Source organism: Physeter macrocephalus, chromosome 1 (assembly GCF_002837175.3).
Source record: "Physeter macrocephalus isolate SW-GA chromosome 1, ASM283717v5, whole genome shotgun sequence".
In the NCBI taxonomy this organism is placed as follows: Eukaryota; Metazoa; Chordata; class Mammalia; order Artiodactyla; family Physeteridae; genus Physeter; species Physeter macrocephalus.
This window is the reverse complement of record NC_041214.2, coordinates 90,514,241-90,535,593: the sequence shown is the minus strand read 5'-3', so window position 1 is coordinate 90,535,593 and position 21,353 is coordinate 90,514,241. Positions and strand designations below refer to the sequence as shown.

Sequence of the window (21,353 nt, the reverse complement as noted above, 5' to 3'; positions counted from 1 at the left end):
CCTTTTTTTTTTTTTTTTTTTAGATTCCATATATATGTGTTAGCATACGGTATTTGTTTTTCTCTTTCTGACTTACTTCACTCTGTATGACAGATTCTAGGTCCATCCACCTCACTACAAATAACTCAGTTTCAGCCTTCCTGGCTTTAATGCATACCCTCTGAGCACCATTCTGTCCCACATCAGTTCAGGGCATATGAGTGCAGACAGGGTACATTCTGACATGGGGACCCTTGCTTGACTGTTTGTGGTTTATTTTTTCCCATGTGAATTCCATCAGAGCCGTGGGGCAGGGCCCAGCCAGTCCTAGAAAAGAGCTTCCCAAGTGTAGGGAGTTGTCCTAATGGAGTACAGAGCAACAATGTGCCAGGAAGGCAGTTAGTTAGGCATGAGGCCAGTAGCTGCTTCCCGGAGTAGGACCAAGGGGGCCGGGGTTTGCAGCTCATGCCCATGTGTCGATGTGGGCCAGGCAGTCTGGGGTCTTTTTTTTTTTTAATTGAAGTATAGTTGATTTACAATGTCTTGTTAATTTCTGCTGTACAAAGTGACTCAGTTATATATATATATTCTTTTTCATATTCTTTTCCATTATGGTTTATCACAGGATATTGAATATAGTTCCCTGTGCTATACAGTAGGACCTTGTTGTTTATCCATCCTATATATAATAGTTTACATCTGCTAATCCCAAACTCCCAATCCTTCCCTCCCTTACCCCCCTTCCCCGTTGGCAACCACAAGTCTGTTCTCTATGTGGGGTAAGTCTTAGTCATCTGCACGTGGTGCCAGGAGCTTTGGGGCTTAGGGAACGTTGTCCTTCTGTGCCTGGGAAGGACGCTGAGGGTGCCAGGGGGATGACTGGCTGCATCTAAAAAAAAAAACCCCCAAACAAAAAACAAACCAAAAAAGGCCCTTGTATCCTAAGCTTTTAGAAGACAGAACACAAAAATAAAACAAAATAAAGAAACCCAGAATTAAGTAATGCAGTGTAGTGGTTACATGTCTTTCTGAGCAGCGGAAGGGGAAGTTGCGCTGCCATGGGAACGTGCATTTGGAATAATCCAGGGCAGCCCACCACTGTGTGGGTGTGTGCACGTGTGTGAGACGGGATCTGTGGCTGTGCTCGGGGGCCTCTGTCGTTTCAGCCCTGCCCCATCCTGCTCCGTATTCTCAGCCGTGGGCTCTCCCTTTGCTCTCTCTCGCTGGCTTCCTTCATGTGCTTCCACCTCCCACTTGCAACGCCCACTGTCCCTTTTATCCAGCCTTCTCCTGCAGGCCCGTTTCACCCCTGCTCTCTGTGTGCGCCCACACCCTCCTTTTGGCCCCCTCCTGATGCCCCTCTCTGCCGCCTTTTCTCCCATCAACATCAAGCCCATGTTCCCAGAGGAACTCCACACTGCTGTGGTGCAATTTTATACTCTGGACCCGAGTCTCAAAGCATGTTCCATAGAACAACAGTCTCATGAGATGATCCTCAAAAAAGAAAAAGGGGTCTACTGTCAAATAAGTTTGGGAAATGCTGCCTATTATAGTTCCCCTCTTGGAGATTTGCCATGTTCTTTAAAGCACATGTCGTTCAAGCACATGAAAGCGTTTCCCGAGCTACAAATAATGCATTCCCTTAAAAAAACATCATGTGTGTCCATTAGCATCTTGCAGAACTGTAGTTACATGGGCCAAGCTTTTGGTATGATATCCTAGATGTATTTTCTTGTCCTCCCCACAAAGTACCCTAACCTACTTACCCTAGTTGGAGCCTGCCTCCCCCTGAAAAACGTGAGTGCCATCCTGCCCCACGTCAGTCAGGTTCGCCTTAACCTCCCCTCTTTCAGCTTTGCCTCCTCCCTAGCCCCGTCCTGCCCGGCCTTTGTGGGAGGGGACCAGTGCCGGTTCTTGCCCATCTAACCACCCCCTCCCTCTTTATTCTCTACATTCCCGTCTTATAGCTCCCAGCACCAAAGCCTCGACTGAGGAGGCAGACAACAGGTGTTGGTTGAGCAGGGGAATGGCGCTGCTGAAGATCCTGCCACCATCTCTATTTCCTTTTCAAAACTTGGCTCTTTTGTCTCCCACCATCTGGGGTCCACTTCCACAATGCACACTGGCTTTAGCAAAGGGTTCTCATTCTTTATCTCTGCTTATTGCCCTCTGGAAGTTCAGCACTCATGTCAATTATCAGTCAAATCCTACAGCTTCATGGCTCCTCAGTCTCCTTGGCACCAGAGTCTCCTACCTCCCTACCGTGGCCACACACATCCGAGAACTTGAGCCTTGATATGTCTGTCTGTGGCCTTAACCTCTCACCTTGGACCATTGCTGGTGTTCCCCTATCAGTCGGGGGAGTATGGATATCAGATAAAACATATGCTGTTCCCTCTCCTCTGGGAACTCATGAACCAGTAGGCCATTTCCTACCCTCACTGAGCCCTCCCCACTTAGCCCATGCATTAGTTCTATTCTGCCTTCGCTCAAGTTAGAGCCTAGCATGGACACCACGGCCAGACCTTTCAACAGAGCTCTCACTATGCCCTGGTACCCTGCCACCTACTCTTAACCCACATGGTACCCAGTCCTGCTGTCCATTCTCTAGGGACACTCTCCAACGGTGGTCCATCCTCCTTTCTCCCAGCACCTCAAGCCCACTCTGACCCTCAACACTCTATCTCACCTAGAGAAACAGTGTCCCCCAGGCACCGCTGAGCTCTCCCTCTCCATAACTTACCTTTGTTTCCTCCTCCCTCTTTGAGTTCTATCAGTCTGCCAAAGAGAAAGGGGCAGAACCCCTCCCCTTGTACCTACTCTGAATCCTTGGTCCATCCGCTGTCCCCACTCTTTCCAGTGTGATGATTCTCTTCCTTTATGCCTGTTCCTCCTCTTCTTCCTACAGTCTTGCAAGTTCATCTCCTTTCTGAAAAATACCTGGCTTGATCATGCAGCCCTCTCTGGACTCCTTATCCATTCTTCCTGGAGGGAAGGAATTCCACTTCCCCAGGTCTTCTCCCCCCACCCCCCCTCCCCTGCCATCTGGAACCTTCTGCAGCCAACATTATGAAACCCCTGTCTCCCAGGGCATAACTTGCTCCGCTCAGGAGGGAGTGTGCCAGCAGCCCTCCAAGCCTCTTAGTTAGCCTTTGCCATCAGACCAGCCTCGGTTCCCCATGTTTCCTTAGCTCTACTCTTAAACCATCCACAGAAGGTCAGTGAGAAGGACAACAGCTGCAGGTAAAACCACCCAAGAGGTACAGATGAACCTATTTGCAGGGCAGGAATACAGACTCAGACGTAGAGGACGGACGTGTGGACACAGTGGGGGAAGGGGAGGGTGGGACGAACTGGGAGATTAGGACTGACATGTATACACTACCATGTGTAAAACAGCTAGCTAGTGGGAACCTGCTGTATAGCACAGGGAGCTCAGCTCAGTGCTCTGTGATGACCTAGATGTGGGGGAAGGGGGGGAGGGAGGTCCAAGAGGGAGGGGATATATGTATACACATAGCTGATTCACAACATTGTAAAGCAATTATACTCTAATTTAAAAAAAAACAAAAAACACCCAAGAGTGAAAATCCTTTGGCTGAGGTCAAGGCTGCAGGGGAAGGTGGAGAGTGAGGGAGAACCTCCCAGCTTTGAGGGAACTTTCCACTTGATTCCTTCGCTTCCTTTCTCTCCTGTGGAAGGCAGTTGGGAGATGCGGATCACTTACAAGGTAGATGAGATGAGGTTGGTTATCCGTACGTGGAACCAGAGCCTGTGGTTTGGAAGGTTTGGAATTGGGGGCCAGGGTCAAACTCTGTGGCCTACCTACACAAATCTGCCCTGGTGGGGGGCTGCAGGGAAGGGATGGTGGTGCTGAAATATTTTTTTCTTCAGGGTCACATCTCTCAGTGGCCCTGCTCTTGTTTGACCCTTTTTTCCTTGCAGCCTCCTTATTTCCTCCTCAGGAGTGTCCTGGAATGGACTGGATTTTGTTTGTCAAGACTCCCCTCTGTCTTGTGCTTTCTGGACCCTGCAGTCAGAGGGAAACATTATTCATGAACTCATACTGGGTGGGGCCCTGGGAGGCTCTGCTTTTCCTTGGAAAAGATCCTTCTTCAGGGGGCTGAGCTTTAAGCCTCTTTTCCAGTATTGGTGGTGGCCGTGCCGGCCCTTACTCCCTCTTGCTCTAAATCCCTTTGTGGCCGCTGCTCTGGGGGATGTTGTGTGGCAGCCTGAGATGCGTGCAGGATGGGGTGTCTGTAATCATGACACAGAGTTTTCTTTGTGAAATAGGCAGTGCCTGTAAGGACGTAGTTACTACACCTTAGCTTCGTCCTCATCTAACCTTCCTGAGAAACTTGGTCCTGCTTCCCAATCATAGCATCCATTAACAAAGAAATTTTTAAATCATAGAATAAATAGTGAGTAGAAAGTTTGGAAAATAGAGGAAAGAAAAAGCAACCATGTAAAATCCCAGCCTTCTGATAGCAAACAATGATCATCATCTCAGTTACTCCCTCCAGCTTTTTTAAAAACCTGATATTTAGAAAACATTTATAATCCTAGTGTGTACCTATGCATTTGCAGCGATTAAGACCTTGAGCATCCTACTCCCAATAAAGATTAATGTGCTCCTCCAGCAGTAGTGACAGGTGGCACCTCAGGCAGGCAGGCAGGCAGGGGTGGATCCTTGGTTGTGTAGAACACACTTAGGTCTTCTCTATGAATCTAAAAACCTCCCAGTAATGATGTCCCTGCTGGATGCTTTAAGGGCTTCTCACCATGGTATTCAGTTAATCTTGAGCACTCCCTGCTCATAGAGTTCTGCAAAGAGAAGTGAACTGGAGGTTGAATTTCCAAAGACCATAGCACTTTTTTTTTTTTTTTTTTTTTTTGCGGTAGGCGGGCCTCTCACCGCTGTGGCCTCTCCCGTTGCGGAGCACAGGCTCCGGACGCGCAGGCTCAGTGGCCATGGCTCACGGGCCCAGCCGCTCCGCGGCATGTGGGATCCTCCCGGACTGGGGCATGAACCCGCGTCCCCTGCATTGGCAGGCGGACTTCCAACAACTGCGCCGCCAGGGAAGCCCGACCATAGCACTTTTAATGGCTTGTTTTCTCAGTACGAGCAGTTATCACTTCCTTCATTATCGTCTCACATTCGTGAAGAGTACTTGTCAAAGTGCTTCCCCATGTGCCATCTTATCAGGTCTTGCAGCAACCCTGTAATATAGTCATCATTATTTTCATCTGCAAAATGCAGATGAGACATCAGAAAAGTCAGAAGACTAGCCCAGGGTTACGCGTGTTCCCCACACCCAAACCCCATGCCCTTGCCCTTACCCTAAGCAGCGACTGGATTTCTCTGGGCACCATCTTTCTGCCTGTTTCCAGCGCAATTTCTAGCTGGTTTTCTTAAACTCCCTTCTCTTCCTCCCTGCAGGGGGCCGTGATAAGCGAGGTGGACCAATCCTGACCTTCCCTGCTCGCAGCAATCATGACAGAATAAGACAGGAAGACCTGCGGAAACTCGTGACCTATCTGGCCAGCGTGCCAAGGTAAGGTGAATGTCCTGCAGGGGAGGGAGGGGGAAGTTGGACTGATGCAAGTGAGTTGGAATGAGCCTCCATCCCTGCCAGGGGCCTGGCTGTTTCTGCCCTTGGAATGGATTCTAATTATTTCTGGAACATCATCACCCATTGTTCACCTCATTCCCATCATTCCCATTGTTACTGCTGGGATTCATATGGATGGAGTGGGAGCTGGATGTGGGAACCATGGGCAGAGGTGAAGGTCCTAGGCTAAGAGGACCGGGACAGGCCCTGGAAGAGGTGACAGTGTGGCCTCGGGAGCAGGGATGGGAAACTGTTCTTTACCTTGGGAAAATGGGAATTCTGGCTGATTCCACTCTGGCTTGTATAATGGATTTTTTTCTAAAACCTCTGGCTTATGAATATGTTTGTGGCTTTTAGAGTTTGGGGCAAATAACTCCACTTATATCATGCAAGAGGCAGCCTTAACCTCAATTTAAGTCATGCATTTTCAATGGGGGTAATATTGCCTCCAAGGGGGATGAGAATTCGTTCTTGGGGATGGCAAAAAAAAAAATTTACTCTTTTATGTATTAAGCACAGCTATACACATAGTACGTAAACAGGTATATACAATATATTCATGGTATTAAAATCTCATTGAGTGGATGATTAAGGAAAAAAGTATAAAATGTCTCTTTTGGGGCAGGGGATGAGTTTTTAAAAAGGTTGAGAAACACTGATTTCTGAGTGTTTCTAGGTGGTGCTGGCCTCCGAGGGTGGTGAGGGAGACATGCCAGGAACATGGTGTATATCTTTTAAGAAGGAGTAGGAGAGGCCTTTGCATAGTCAGAGAAGCATAGAATGTGAGAGCCGGAAGAGCCCTGAGAAGTAATCCAGGCAAATATGTGTCTTGTTCTGCTTAGGAAACTGGGTCCGTATGGGATTAGAGTTGCTTACGGGGGTGGGGCAGTGGCAGAGCTTGGCCAGAACCCTCCTGACTCCTGCCCCAGTGCTCTCCTCATCCTTGCTCGTGGCCAGCGAGAACTCCATTCTCTGACTCTTAGTGGGGTTGGAGCCTGTCAAGTGTTCGTTGTGGTAAATAAGAAGTGATGCCTGGGGCCTTTAGAACCTTCTTGTTGTCTCTGTGCATTTTATAGGGGAATTAGTCAGTCACAGAGAGGACCTCTGCCTTTGCGGGGAGACCTTGGCTAATTGTTGAACGTGCTGATTAAGTTCTTGAAGCAGGTGTCAGGCGAGGTGAGCACTTCATTTGAAAGAGCTGTGGCGGTGGCGGGGGTGGGGGGGCACATGTACAGAGGTTGGTGGATGGTGACGGGCAGGTTGTAAATTGGATTTAGGAGCCGGCATCGAATGCTTGGAAGGTTGTGGAACAGAGGGGGGAGCCCTGAAGAGCTCTGAGCAGAGGGCTGTGGACAAATAGATGTCAGATGGTGTCGTTGTTTTCGTTATGCTATCCACAGGGGACCCGAAAAAAGATGAAAGGTCTTAAGCTCCAATGAAAGGGACTTCGTTTATATCCAAAGAAGAACTTCTAAACTTTGAGTGCATGAGACTTGGGTGAAGAATAGGATAGAAGAGTTTTTCCCTAGAGGTCTTTATACAGAAGAAATATTCCCATCTGTCTTGGAGGCAAGGAGATGGATTAAATAACCCATGATTGCCATTTATTATTTATGTATTTAGCAATTTAGGCATCTAGGGACTAAGCATTTTTAAAAGCATCTTTCCCGAGTATACTACTAACAGGAATTAAACTAGGCATTTTCTGAAACGATATATAGGAAAAGTTTTCTTGGGGACCCATGACAGACTCTTAGTTCTTTTAGAGACAGAAGAAATTTGGGATCCTGAAGGCTATGTTTTTCTTTCTGGTAGGTTTATCACATGCCTGCAGCTAATGCACACTCATCTTTTCTTTAGAATAGAAGGTGAAAGAATTGGAAGACCATTTTCTTAATTCTGACTTGTTAAGCAAAGATGGGACAAAACAGATTGGAAGCAATTAAAAAGGAAAAGTTTTCTGCTGGGTGAAGGGGAACAAAACCCAATAGGGGCTGGGAGGAAGGTCATGAAAAAGGAGAAACAATATGTTTATCATTGGAGAAACATACTAGCTGCAGGCTCTCTGCTTCCCAGTGGGTGGTCACAAGCATTGCATCCCAGGCTCCTGAGAGCAGAAAAGGTTCTTCACAGGTTCTGGCAGGTGAGAGGCAAGAATCCCATTGCTACTTTCAGTGAGGAGAATTGTTCGGGGATGCCTGCTGCCTCCCTCCCAAGGGGCCTATGTTCACCAGGAGTGTGTGTACCTGGCAGGCTAAAGAGTTTACCAACTAGTCATGCCCACCCATCACTTTCTAATTCTGTTGGCCACAAGTTCATACATGAAGAGTGTTTGAAACAAAACCTGCAACAGAGCTGTTCCAAAGACAGTGAAGTCTGGGGAGGAAAACTGAAGGACTTAGTGCATCAGATAGTGTTTGCCACTCTTCTGCTTAGCCATGGCTTTGGGAAAGAAAGGATACTGTGAAAATGAATAGCTAGATTAGGAAAGTGACACTGATGAGAAGAAATGGCCTATTCTGGGTCATGGGCAAGGAGGCTAGAAAGATAGGCTCCTGTGGAGTGGAGTGTGCTCTTCAGATGGTGTAATCATCTGTGGGTGACATTTGACATTCATTTATTCAAGCATTTAGTTATTATTTATGTATTTAGCAAATATGTAGAGCCTCTGTAAGCCAGGCCTATTTAGGATTCATGGTGAGCAGGAACAGATATTTTGAGAAAGTTAGGGAAAGCCTGGGTATTTCCCTACTCAGTGCCAAACCAGTGACCATAAAAGACAGCACAATATATAATTGTGCTGGTAGCCTAGGGGATGAAGAAGCCCGCAGAAGGCAAGCAAATAGGACCAGTAAGTGATGAAGGAGGATCCCAGAATCTAAGGAACCAATCAGCTTGATGGCCATTTGGGGCACCATTCTAGAATAGGTGATTAAACAGAGGGTTGTGATAATTTATGAATTATCACAGTGTACCCTTTATGAATATGAAGGGTATGTTTTTCTTTCTGGTAGATTTATCACATCCATGCAGCTAATACACACTCATCTTTCCTTTAGAATAGAAGGTGAAAGATTAGAAGAACACTTTTATTAATTCTGACTTGTTAAGCAAAAATGGGACAAAACAGATTGGAAGCAATTAAGAAGGCAAAGGTTTCTGCTGAGTGAAGGGGAGCAAAACTCAAGAGGGGCTGGGAGGAAGGATGGTTGTGTGAAATGAATGGGAAGAAATAGTCCCACTATCCTGTGTGAAGGCCAGGTCATGTCTGGACTACTGCATTCAATTCTGCAACATTGAACTCTGCCAACTCCCTTTTAGGAGCTATGTGGACCAGTTAGAGCAGGGGTCCCCAACCACTACTGGTCCGTGGCCTGTTAGGAACCAGGCCACACAGCAGGAGGTGAGCGGCGCGTGAGCGAGCGAAGCTCCATCTGTATTTACAGTCGCTCCCCATTGCTCGCATTACCGCCTGAGTGCCACCTCCTGTTAGCATTATGGTGAGTTGTATAATTGTTTCATTATATATTACAGTGTAATAATAATAGAAATAAAGTGTACAATAAATTTAATGTGCTTGAATCATCTGGAAACCATCCCCCACCCCCTTCCATGGAAAAATTGTCTTCCATGAACTGGTCCCTGGTGCCAAAAAGGTTGGGGACCGCTGAGTTAGAGTGTTGTCAGGAGAGCAGCACACCGAGGGATCCACAAACTGTGTCTCTTCAGCTGAAGGAATGAAGGATGTTTTCTTGCAGGAGTGAAAATGGAAGAAAAGTGATTCCTGACTTCAGGTATCAGGAGAGCTGCCCCAAAGAGGAGGGAACGGGCATGGTCCCTGTCGAATCAAAGGGTAGAAGTTAGAGAGATCAGGACTCTGAAGTGGAGAAAGAATCTGCCCAGGAGCTGTCCAGCAGTAACGCTGCTGCCTCTGGAGAAAGTGAGCTTCCTGTTGCTGGCTACTAGATGACCTTCTGTTAGCGATGCTGTAGGAAGGATTCCTCCAGTGGATTGGAGGCTGGATTAAATCATTTTTAAGAAGGTTTCCTGCCCTGAATTCTTTGTTTCTATGATATTGGGAAAAAATACATCATAAAATCTAGAACCTCAAAACAGTATTACCACCCCACCAACATACACTCTCTTTCTCGGGTTCCCTAAATAATTTAAGGCCTAGAATTTCACTTCAGATCTTGTCTACATCTTAAATCCTAAGAGAACTGCTTCCCTGTCCCCTTGTACTCTTGTCCCCTTTCTTGCTTCTGCTGAGTATGAGCATCTATCTCCTTGGGCTTCTCCAAGCTTTCTGTTATCTTATTCTGAGGAATCATGGAATATTAGGGTAGGAAGAGAGGCCTTAAGAGTCTTCTAATTCAACTTTCTGACAACTCCATTCACTCAGTTTAACAAATATTTATTGAGTGCCTAATATGAGCCAGGGCATGGATAGGTATCTTGGTGGACTCCCGTGTTATCTTTTCTGTCATCCATCCTACACTTATCTGGCTTTTTTGTCCTTCTGCTCTACTATCTGCTTGCAGTTACTTGTACCTGAAAGGAGTGGAAAGGAAATACTCAGAAACAATCAGTTGATGAATATCCCTAGAAATTGAGAGACATAGAAAATCTAGGCTGAGAGTAAACAATTACCCCAGCATAACTCACAGTATGGATAATCTACCCACTGTGATAATTGGGAGTTGACCATATGCTTGGAGTAGAAATTTCTAAGTATCTAGTAAAGAAATCCCAGGTGGTTTTATTGCATTGAATTCCTTCTCTTCTTCATCATTGTTATCCTGCTCTGTCATGGTCATCTTTCTGCTGCTCCCAAGGGTACCGATCGTTAGCCCCTTGATGTATCAGCCACTTAACTCTGTTCTTAGCAGTGCTGCTGAGATGCTGAGTGTTCCAGCAAGGAATGCAGGTGTCATACTGGTGGGGAAAGATGACAAGAAATTAAGGTGGGATATTCTGCTATGCCAATCAAACCAAGGTGCCAATATTCTCAGCTTATTATTTGATAACATTTGCTCTTGTTCTGCTGATTTCAGCAAGAGATAAATTGGGCTTATAGCCAGCACTATCTTTGTGCAGCATCACCAGAAAATAGAACTAAGCAGAGAGAGCCAGGAAGACAGTTAAAAGATGAGTAGGTAAAAACTGCAAGGATTTCCTCCCATTATATTCAGCACGAGAGAATCCAAGCTATGCAAACTGTCATCACTGAATGCGTCAGTTGTAAGGGCCTGTTGAGTTGTGTCATTGGCATCCTGCCCTTTGCTCTGAAATCATCAATTAAAGGAGGATGCAGGGAGTAGTGATGGAAGGTTCAGAAAATAGAGCCAATGAGGACATTTGCCTAAAGTTTATCCCTTTCCAGATCCCTTTTTAATTTCTTTTGTTGCTTATATATAAAGGGTTTATAATTTCTATTACACTTCCCACATTCTACACAAATTTCTTAGCAGTATCTGTAAAGTGTTCCTGTTGTTAGGGGTACATAGTCCAAGCCCTGAAGAGCAAAAAGTATTCTGCTCTGCTGCTAAGGAACATAACATCACAATAGGAACAACCATTGTCGGTGATCACCTTCCTTGGAGCCATACAGACCCTCACAGCAAAGCGAAGAGAGGCATCTTCGGATGGACGGAAGGCACTGGGGTTCAGATCCCAACTCTACTACTTCTGAGTCAGGGAACATGTGACCACTCCACCCGGGTTGAGTTTAACAAAGGCACACTTGACAATGATGCGGGTAGGCAACAGGGAAAGCAGCAAGGTTTGGATTTCCAAGTTATCCCAGAGCTGGCAATAGTAGGGAGCGAAGACATTATGACTTCTAGGCCTGAAGGGTCAAGGTGAGGAGAGGTGCATAGAACCTGGAGAGGTAGCTGTATGAGAGGGCCGCTTGACAAGAGCTGTGACCTTCAGTAGAGAGTTGCCACCAACTCACAGTGATTCCACGATGTGGGGCAAGGGAAGTCGATACTCTTGCTTCACCTCTCCCATTCTCTGACCTCCTGTCATTGTTTGTCATTGATTGACTGCAACCAAAGCCAGGTGACAGGGGGCTCATGGAGGCAGTCCATGTGGGTCAGCCTCCCAGGGCATCGGGTAGAGGGGAGAAGATGGAGAATGGATTCAGAGGGGCAAAGGAAGATGTTTGACATAGGGTGAGACCTTGGGCATATGACTCAACTTTTCTGAGTCCAGTATTCTAATTTTTAATTTGGGAAAAGAACGACCATCTCACAGGGGTGTTGTGAGGAAACTACGTAGCAATCTCTCATGCCTAGCACCCAGGCAGGTACTAGCGGCAGCAGATGTGGCCATTGGAGAGGGGTGATTGGCCCCACATGCCCCCGACCAAGCTGTGTCTCACCAGGGGTGGCTCACACCCCCTTTGCTTCCTTCCCACCTTGCCTAGTCCCCGCAGTAGGTTGGGCCGCCCCCTTGGGGGAACAGGAAGGCAGGCAGGAGGGGTTTAAGCCCCCTTCCCCCTCTAAGCAGGCTCCAGCCTACCTTGCCCTCACCGTGGAATCCAGTGCAGTGATGAAAATGCAGAGTCACCTTTATGCAGGTGAGGCCCAGGAGGCCTGGGGTCCCGGTGGCAGCCACTTAAGGCGGGCTAGAGCCACTCCCTGTCCCTGTCTGCTTCCACTCTAGACCTGGGTTTCCCCTTCCTTCCCTCACTCGGGGCACTAATAACAAGGAGCTAGCCTTGCCCACTCCCACCCTTCTGCTCCCCCCCGCCCAAGGTTCTGGTTCCATCTTTCCTCTGTTCACAAACTACCTCTGGACAGTTGTGTTGTTTTTTGTTCAATGTTTCATTCATTCCTTTTTTTTCTTTTTTCTTTTTTTCCAGAAAAGGATATTTTTTTATTCAAGTAACTGCAAATAGGAAACCAGAGCAGGGGGCCCAGGCTGGGACAAATAATGGCTACCTCCTCCCTGACAGAACAGGGGGAGAAGGTGGCCCCTACGCCCGACGGTCACCACCAGCCCCCCTCCTTACTCTGATGCAGCATCCTAGGGGCAGGGCCCCACCTTCCCTGGGACTGGGGTAGTCGGTAACCCAGCCTGCTTTGCCTTCAGACCCCTGCCCCTAAGAGCATCTTGGAGGAGGGGAATGTGGACAGAACAGGAGGCAATGAGGATGAACATTTGGCGCTGGTAGCAGCAGCAATGACGGATGTCTAAGATGCCTAGCACCCGGACATTCAGTACTTTATAGTCTGTCTCCTAAAGGAACCTAATAATAATAATAACTATAAGTATAAATACATATATGGCAATATTTGCTACATATGAAGGAAGAGATGTAATGTATGTGTCAGTTATAAAGCATAATAATAAATCGAGCACCTGAGAGCCCACCCCCAAAATCAGAAGCAGAACATCACCTCTGCTCTTGAAGCTACCTGTGGCTCTTCCCCACCCTAATCTCACCTACTTCTCCCAGAAATAACTATTATCCTCAGTTTTGTGTTTATCCTTGTCTGGCTTCTTTTGGTATAGTTTACCACGTTTGCGTAAATGATATATTGTTTAGTTTTGCATGATTTTGAGCTTTATAAAAATGGTGTTATACCACGTATAGTTTTCTGTGACTACTGTGCTATGCGACAACATGGATAAATCTTCAAACATAATTTTGAGTTGAAAAAAAGCGCTTAATGCTTCCAACCTCTGGAACTGATCTATTAAGTAATACATAAATGCTAGCCATTACTATTATCTTCAAACCTACATTATTGCACTGTTGTGAGTGTTCTGTATACATTAACTTAGTTTTCACAGCATTTTGAGATGGGTATTATTTATTCCCATTTTGCATATGAGGAAACTGAGTCTCAAAGAGGTTAGATAACTTGCTAATGGACACACAGCCAGTGTAATTTGGAGCACCAGAGCCTGCGCTTTTATCCACTGAATAGATGAGGAGGCCAGAGTGAAGGAGGCAGTGGTTGATGGCGTGCAGGGGACAGATTTGGAGAGAGAAGGAGGGTAGACCCTGAAGGATAGGACTGGATTGGAGCAGGACAGTAGAAGAGGGTAGTAAGGAGATGAGGGGCGGATGATGTAATTTTGGTGGGGCAGTGGCATTCTGTCCATCAAACCTGCTTCCTCCAAGGTTCTCTTCGGATTTTAAGTGTGAAGCTTGCTGCAGGTGGGAAACGCAGGTGGCAATTGCCTGAAACCTGGGTTTCTGCTGGCCAAGACATCAGTGGCGACTGTGGATGTGCAGGGTAATGGAGGTGGTGGGGGATGCCTCAGACTTCCTCTCCCAGGTCTTTGTGTTCAGTTTTAGACACACAAATGCTACTCATTTATGCTCATCTGTGGATGATAGTCAACTATTTTTCAGTAATTAATTACACTAAGGGATGTAGTGGGGGGAGAAAAAGCACTTAAGACCATGGAAACTATTTAAAGAGATAAGTAAAAAGGCTGTCTGTAGTAGGGATGCTGAACATAAAGCCTGGAATGGTGGGGGTGGTCTCTTTTGTACTCTAGGGGGCTCATCCTGTTCTGTTTCCTCGGGTCTTAGATGTTTCTTTCACTCAGCCACCTGCCTAGTTCTATCTTGCATTGCTCTGGTGTCAGAAGCACAGTTCTGGCATTACTCAGCAGTCAGCTGATAGGCATTTTGAAGTTAGTTCACTTCCTTGACCATGCCACTGCTGGACTTGGCAGGTCTGTGTCTATGCTGGTGCAGTCCTGAGGCAGAGGGCCAGCCAGAGGGACTCATGGAAACCCTGTGAAAAGCAACTGTGTGTGTGTGCGTGTGCGTGTGTGTGTGTGTATGTATGTATGTATAGAGTGGGGAGAGCCAGCTGTGATGCTTCACATGCAGAGGCAAGCATTTGTGATTCCCTGGAGAACAATAACCTGGACAATCAGAGGCGGAAACCATGTGGTCATGAAGTAACTATGAGAAGCAGCACTCATTATTCCAGAAATGCTTCCAGTAAACGCCTTTAGGTGATAAATCAAGGACCCAGCACTGGACAAAAGGATTCCTGATGGAGAGCATGTGTTGTCTTTTCTTCACATGCATCTTCAATGTGACCCTTAGAAGGGACTTTGGACATTGCCACTGACTTGGTGGGAGTGTAACTGTGGACTAATAGAGGAAGAAAGAGTGGCCTTGAGGACAAATATTGATCCTGGAAATTATGCAGGGGGTTCCAGTCCAGGAAGAATAAACCCCTGAACCCTCCCCTGTAGCAGGAGAAATGTGCATGCAGCTGACAAATTGCCTTGCCTGTAAAATAGGCATAGAGATATCACCAGACACAATGGTAGTGAGGATTACTAGAGGACACAGGTAAGGTACCTAGCCTAGGACTCGGCACACAGCACGGGCTGGTGGCAAACAGTGGTTTCTTTCCCTTTCCTTGCTTGGCAGTGGGGACCTTGTTTTGTCACTTGTTCTTTATTGTCTCTAGCACAGCTTTGTCAAAGTCAATGTTAGGGTGATGGTTAAGGTTAGGATAAGAGCTAGTAGAATAGTAGTAATAGTAATAAGATCAGTATCGCCTAGCAGGCTTGTAATAAATACTGAATGAATGAATATATATGCCTAATAGTGTGATAAAGTCTTGGCCTTTTTTTCAAAGTTGAAAAATATTTCTTTATTATAGAAAATAAATGCAGAAAATAGAAAGAATTTTAAAAAACCACTTGTAACTCTAACCTCTAGAAATAGGAATAATTAATATATTGACATTTTTCCTTCCTATATTTTGCCTTTGGAGATTTTTTTTTTTTTTTGCGGTACGCGGGCCTCTACTGCTGTGGCCTCTCCTGCTGCGGAGCACAGGCTCCGGACGCACAGGCCCAGCGGCCATGGCTCACGGGCCCAGCCGCTCCGCGGCATGTGGGATCCTCCCGGACCGGGGCACGAACCCGCGTCCCCTGCATCGGCAGGCGGACTCTCAACCACTGCGCCACCAGGAAAGCCCCCTTTGGAGATTTTTAAAAACAGAATTGAATCATATTGGTTATTTAATTTTGCTTCTTATTTTATTCCATTTAATATTATACCCTAAGAATATTTTCATAACATTAAAAACTTTTTATGCATAATAGTATATCTTGGGATACACCATATTCTAATTAACCCTATCATTAGACATCTAAGTCATTTCCAAAACTTCAGTGCTGTAAATAACTCTCAGTAAACTTCTTTGTTTGTGAACCTTTGTCTACATTTTAAATGGTTTCTTTGGGATAGATTTGTGGCAATCATGGATTTTTTTAAGGCTAGTGATACACTTCGCCACATTTCTTTCCAAATTTCCCAATTTATACTTCCAGTATATCTGGCCATAGAGTTCCAAGTCTTTATATTTCTCCAAATTTAAGTTTATATGCTCCTTACTGCCCAGAACCCACTGTGCAAACATTGTCATTACCATCATCAAGGGCCCTAATTTAGGGCCATATGTTATGCGCCTAAACCTGACCCTGGATTTGAAAGAGTAGAGGAATTGGCCACAGGGCCTGCCCTTTGGGGTCTTCCAGGGTAGGATTCCTTTCACTTGCCTAAACTAATAGGGATGTTAAAGGGGACCATACATTAAAGTTCAGATCTGATAAGAAATCTGTAAAGACTTAATTGTTTTTTGCCCTTGGTGAATCTTTAGTTTTGCTTCTGGGTGTATTTCAGCTCCTTGGCTGGTTGCGTAATTAGTTCCTGGCTCGGCACAAAGTAGTTGTTAATCTCCTCTGCTCTTATCTGAACTGAGGTCCTTATTTGCCTTCCACTGAGAAAGTTGGGTCTCCTTGGAGTTTGTCTCTGGGCAGCAATGTTGAGCGAGCCTCTAAAGCTTAGGTGGGGTCATTTACTTTCTTGTTTAGGCCTCTGAAGTCTATGGCTCACCAGCAGCAGGCTGATTAGGAAGCTGATGTTTCTGGTTCCACGTAGATTAGGTAAAATTCAGCATTGCTGGTGATATAAGTCCCAGTATATTCAGGTCTTTCAGGAATTCTTGCTGGAGAATCAGGATGATTTAAATTTAGTTCAGATTCATTTGGCTGGAATATTGGAAATGAGGGAGCTCCCTGAATATGGATACTGGAGAGATAGCCTGGCACTGGGAAAGAGGATGTGTTTTTCACTTGGTGGATTCCAGATTTGGGGTTGTTTCTCCCTCCCCTATTAGGCAATTAGTTTCAGCATGTTTTGTATTTCTCTTCACCTGTCATTGGTTAGGTTCTATCATGTGCCCCTCACTGGTGTTTGGGGTTGTGTATGTTTTTTGGCATATATTGGATGCTGACACTTCATGTTATGATACTTTAGTTTTGTTGAGACTGCCTTTATCCTGTACGTATACTTCTGGCAATTTAGGTATGCTGCCACCAAGTGGTGGAGTACATTAGCTCAGCTGCCTGGAAGATACAGATGGGTTTTGTCAGAGGCTCCAAATGGTAATATTCTGCTCTCTCCTCACTAGACCTTAGATTTTCTAGGCTTTACTTTTCAAATTTTTATTGAAACATTTAAACTTAAGTAACCACTAAGTGACAATTATTTTTCCTCAACTACAAAATGGGTTTAATATAATCTTTCCTAGACAACTGTAGTAAATATTAAATAACGTTTAGTACTTGAGTATGTAATAATTGTCTCACCGAGGAGAAGTATTCCTGTTTCTAAATTGAGCAAGTGTGACAGCCAGTCCTGTTTCTTCTGGAACCCAGACAGGAGCACTTGGTCAGAGCCACCGTGACTCAGCTAGGACAGATGTTTTTCTGAGTCATTTACTGACATCATCCAAGTGTGCATCCTGATGGTCCTACTCCCTCTTTCCCTTTTTCTCAGAGCCTCCCTCCTCTTCCCCCGCCCCCTGCCTCATTCTAGGTCAAGCAAGGACCAGCCTTGGTTTTGAGAACTATTCAAAAACCCTAAAACCAATACATTTTTCTCCCTCTTGTCTCAGATTGTTCTGTGCAGTCCTGAGCTGGAATGTCATCTGTTTCCATTGCTAGCAATTTGTGTGCCAGATTTTGCACAGAAACTCCTCTTGGCCTGGTACCCGAGGCAAGGTCTGAACCTCGTGCTGTGACACTCTCCACCCTGATTCCCTGTCCCGGAAGAGACTGTCCTCTCATCTCCAGACTGGAGGCTCTTTTCCTTTGCAGGAAACTCAGGCTTCAGAACTTATTTGCTGAAGAGAAATTCCCTGTTTTGGACCCAGAGGAAGGCAAGAACCACTCCTCCCCCTGACCTAGCCCAGACCGGGATGGAGTGCTCCGTTAGGGAGCCTGCAAATCGGTCCAGATTTAATTCTGTGCATAGATGGGACAATTGTTTAGTTCTTACATACACATCAACTTAGAGATAATGGTCAAATAATCCTCTGGTTTTGTCAGGCTGAACTTGCAGACTAGTGAGGGGTCTCAGTTCTTGCCCTTGGGAAAGGTTGCAGTCTAGTGGAGGTTCTAGGACCCACTGGAGAAAACGAACTAAACATTTTCCAGGCATTTGTTCAATAAGCATAGCAGTTCAGTGGATGTCATCAGAGATGGTTTATTGGATGTATAATCGGAACTGAATTTTAAAAGAAGTAGATGGATTAGAATCCTGGAGCTTGAGGCAGGAAGGGATTGTAGAGGTCAGCCAGGCCAACCCCTTCACTTTAAAAGGGTGGAATGCTGTCCAGAGAGTGTGTTGAGATGCCCAGGGCCACCCAGCTGGGGCCGGTTGCTGTAACCCCACTCTTCCCCCTAACACGGACAGGACCCATGGGCCAGCAGGTGGTCTCCAGAACAGCATGCAGTGGGGTCAGGACCTCCCTGGGGTCTTACGTGGAGGGATTGTCCACTCACCCACAAGCTCTCAGGGCCTCTGAGCTAGCTGTGGGTGTGGGCAAAGGCCTGTTGGAGCCCTTCATGTTTAGTTTAAATTCCAAACATGTCCCCCACCCTTGGGTTTCTCCGTTGGCTCTCCTCGACCTCCCTTGCTGCTCTCAGGTTTGCATCCGTGCCTGAGCCTTCACAGGGTTTTCCACCATGGAAATCACAGGGACCCTCCCTGGTGTCAGAAGGCAGGAAGGCTGGCTCCTGGGTGAGATCTCCTGCTCTGCGCGAAGCGGAGCTCCTGCGTTGGCAAAGCCCCGCGGGCCTGGCCCCGAGGGTGCCTGTGAGGGCAGCTGACGGTGTTTGCGTTGGTGGTTTATTAGGGCATGTGTCTGTGTGTGCAGGCAAATAGCAGCAGGCTCTCAAGAACATGACTGTTACTTAGGGAGGAGGAGGAGAGGTGGTGTGCGCAGGCAGTTTTGACCAAAGATTGTTTCCTGGAGGAAGTGTGCGGTTTATTAATGAGGATTCCACCTGCCCTGCTAGGAAACCGGAGCCCAGCTGGAGAAGGGGGAATCCCCGTGAGAGGGTGAGGAGAGGTGGGGATGCAGCGAGAGGAGGAGAAAGAGCGGTGACGGCAAAAGGGATTGCAGTGAGCAGGGTGTCCCTGGTGCACGGCACACTGTGGCAGCCTCTCCTGGGTCAGCTCTCCTCTCTCTTCTCTGTCTCCCGGCTTTGGAAAAGCTCCCTGTGTTCTATAGCTGGTGTAACCGAGACACTGTTGTTAGACAGGTTACAGTCTTTGGAATGTGGATTCAATCTTTGGTCTACTACTCACAGATGTATGAGCAGTGATTATAATGACATTTTTTTTTACAGTGAAAAAGATGACTGGTTTCTCACCTGGCCTGACTATGGGAAAAAAGGGGCAGATGGTGAAGAGGACAGAGGAGCATGGCCCTGGGGTTGGTCGGGGGACGGCAGGGGAAAGGCTGTGTGGAGAGGTTGTGGTTTTTGGATTCTGTTCATTCTTTCTTTCCCTCGCTGCTTTGGTTTCCATTTCATTTCTGTTTCATGTTCTGAATGCCCTAGAAGGAAGGGACGGACAGCTCTGTGAAGGAGGGTGGGAGATAGGACAGGAGGCTGAGGTTGGGAAATGGATATGTCAGTTTCCATCCCAGCCGCCTGAACCCTTTGCCACCTGCCCTCTCTGGCCAGCCAACCCCAGACTTCTAGGAGCAATGGTTCTGGTCCTTCTCCCGAGTTTCCAAGCTCCTTTTCTCCTAGCTGAGAGTAGCTCCTTGCAAGTGCCCTGCCCCAGGCCAGTCTGGCTTAGAAAACAGATCTCTTCCTTTGGTGAACAGGAGTTGTATTTCAGAATCTGTGAGACTGTAAGATAAAAACCTGGTGGATTAACACACGCCAGGGTTTATATGCAGCTGACCAGGCTGGCCCTGATGGGAACCTTCCTTTGGAAGGCTGCATCCTTTTACTTTGGTGCTGCATCAGCCGGCGCATTTCTGGAACTCTCTTTGGGAGCTCCCTTCAGGCTGTGGCATGCTCCTTTGACTATCTGCAGGATGGCAAATCTTTGTTTCTTCAGAGCTTTTTTGGTTCTTGATTTTTAGACAGTGTTTTGTTTAAAGATGGCATTGAGCACAAGTCAGTATTGGGTGCAGAAGTCCTGCTGTGTTTTTTAGGCCACGGACCTGTCGCTTTACGGCCACACTTGGGATTCAGGAATAATCTTGGGGCCTGAGTCTTTACCACACTCTGTCCAGTGATACAAAAGAGAATCAGCCACATCCTTGCCCCTGGCACAATTGCAATCAGAGTTTTTTAATTTGTTTGTTTAAACAGCTTCATTTGGGTGGAATTAGGCAGCAGACTTTAAAGCGGTGGGAAATGTAAACCTTCCTAACTTGCACTCCATTGTGCGGTCTCCCTGGCACGCTGACTAGGCAAGAGTTGGGTTTGCTTCTGGTAAAGTCGAGGGTGGGGAACAGGCAAGAGGGAGATCCTAGACCTGGAAATGGGCAAGGAAATCTCCAGAACCTTTACTGTAGTGGCACCTAACCGTGGCTGTATGTTCATATGACCAGGGAAATTGTAAACAATGCTGAGCCCAAACCCCAGACCAATTAGTCAGTCTCCCCACTTTACAGAGAAGGGATTGAGGCTTCAATCTAGGATAAAGGATCAGCTTTGACCTTTGCCCCCCAGCCCCGGTATCACAGGTCAGAGGTACAGAGGCAAAAGATATGTTGTTAAATGAGTAGAAAAGACACAAATTGTTTGGAATAATCATGACCTGGAAAAGTAGACAGAGTGTCTTCCAGTAAAACAAAACAAAACATAAAACAAGAAATGAAACATACAAAAGCCTCTGGATGGATTAACATGGTTCCTGAAGAGGTTTTGATGGTAGCTGAATGGCCTCATGACCGAAAGTCAGCTGATGGTGGACAGTCATGTGTGAGCCTGCCAAGAGTTACAGGACAGGCACGGGAGCCCTCCCACCTCTCTGAACTCCCCGCTTCTCCGTTCCGCATCGAGCCAAACAGGAGACTCCACGTTGTGCAGGATGAGTTTGAGGACTGTCTGCGTGACTGAACTCTCACTCACTCACCACACAACGTTCCCTCGAGTGGCTCATTTCTCGATAAGGCACTGCCTCCTCCAGCTTATTTTCACTGCTTCTGATTATACCAGTAGAAAGCTTAAAGCAGGTGCTAATGTGTCTTAACACTTTACCTCCTGCTGATTTCTGGTTTAAGAAAGTGGGTGTGGTACGGTTTGGGGCAATCAGCAGAGAGCTGCTAAGACGCAGACAGTAGAGAATGGACTTGAGGACACGGGGAGGGGGAAGGGTAAGCTGGGACGAAGTGAGAGAGTGGCATGGACATATATAGACTACCAAATGTAAAATAGATAGCTGGGGGAAGCAGC

The 21,353-nt window shown here is 46.7% G+C and overlaps 1 protein-coding gene across 6 annotated transcripts in view; it reads left to right on the top strand.

Annotated features, from left to right (window-relative positions):
- Positions 1-21,353, top strand: part of KALRN (kalirin RhoGEF kinase) — a 683,571-nt gene that overhangs the window by 192,497 nt on the left and 469,721 nt on the right. For all 6 annotated transcript variants that reach the window (XM_055084868.1, XM_055084895.1, XM_055084874.1 and 3 more), the window contains exon 3: positions 5,420-5,534. In XM_055084868.1, coding sequence (XP_054940843.1) covers positions 5,420-5,534 — 115 coding nt within the window. The remainder of the gene's footprint in view (positions 1-5,419; positions 5,535-21,353) is intronic.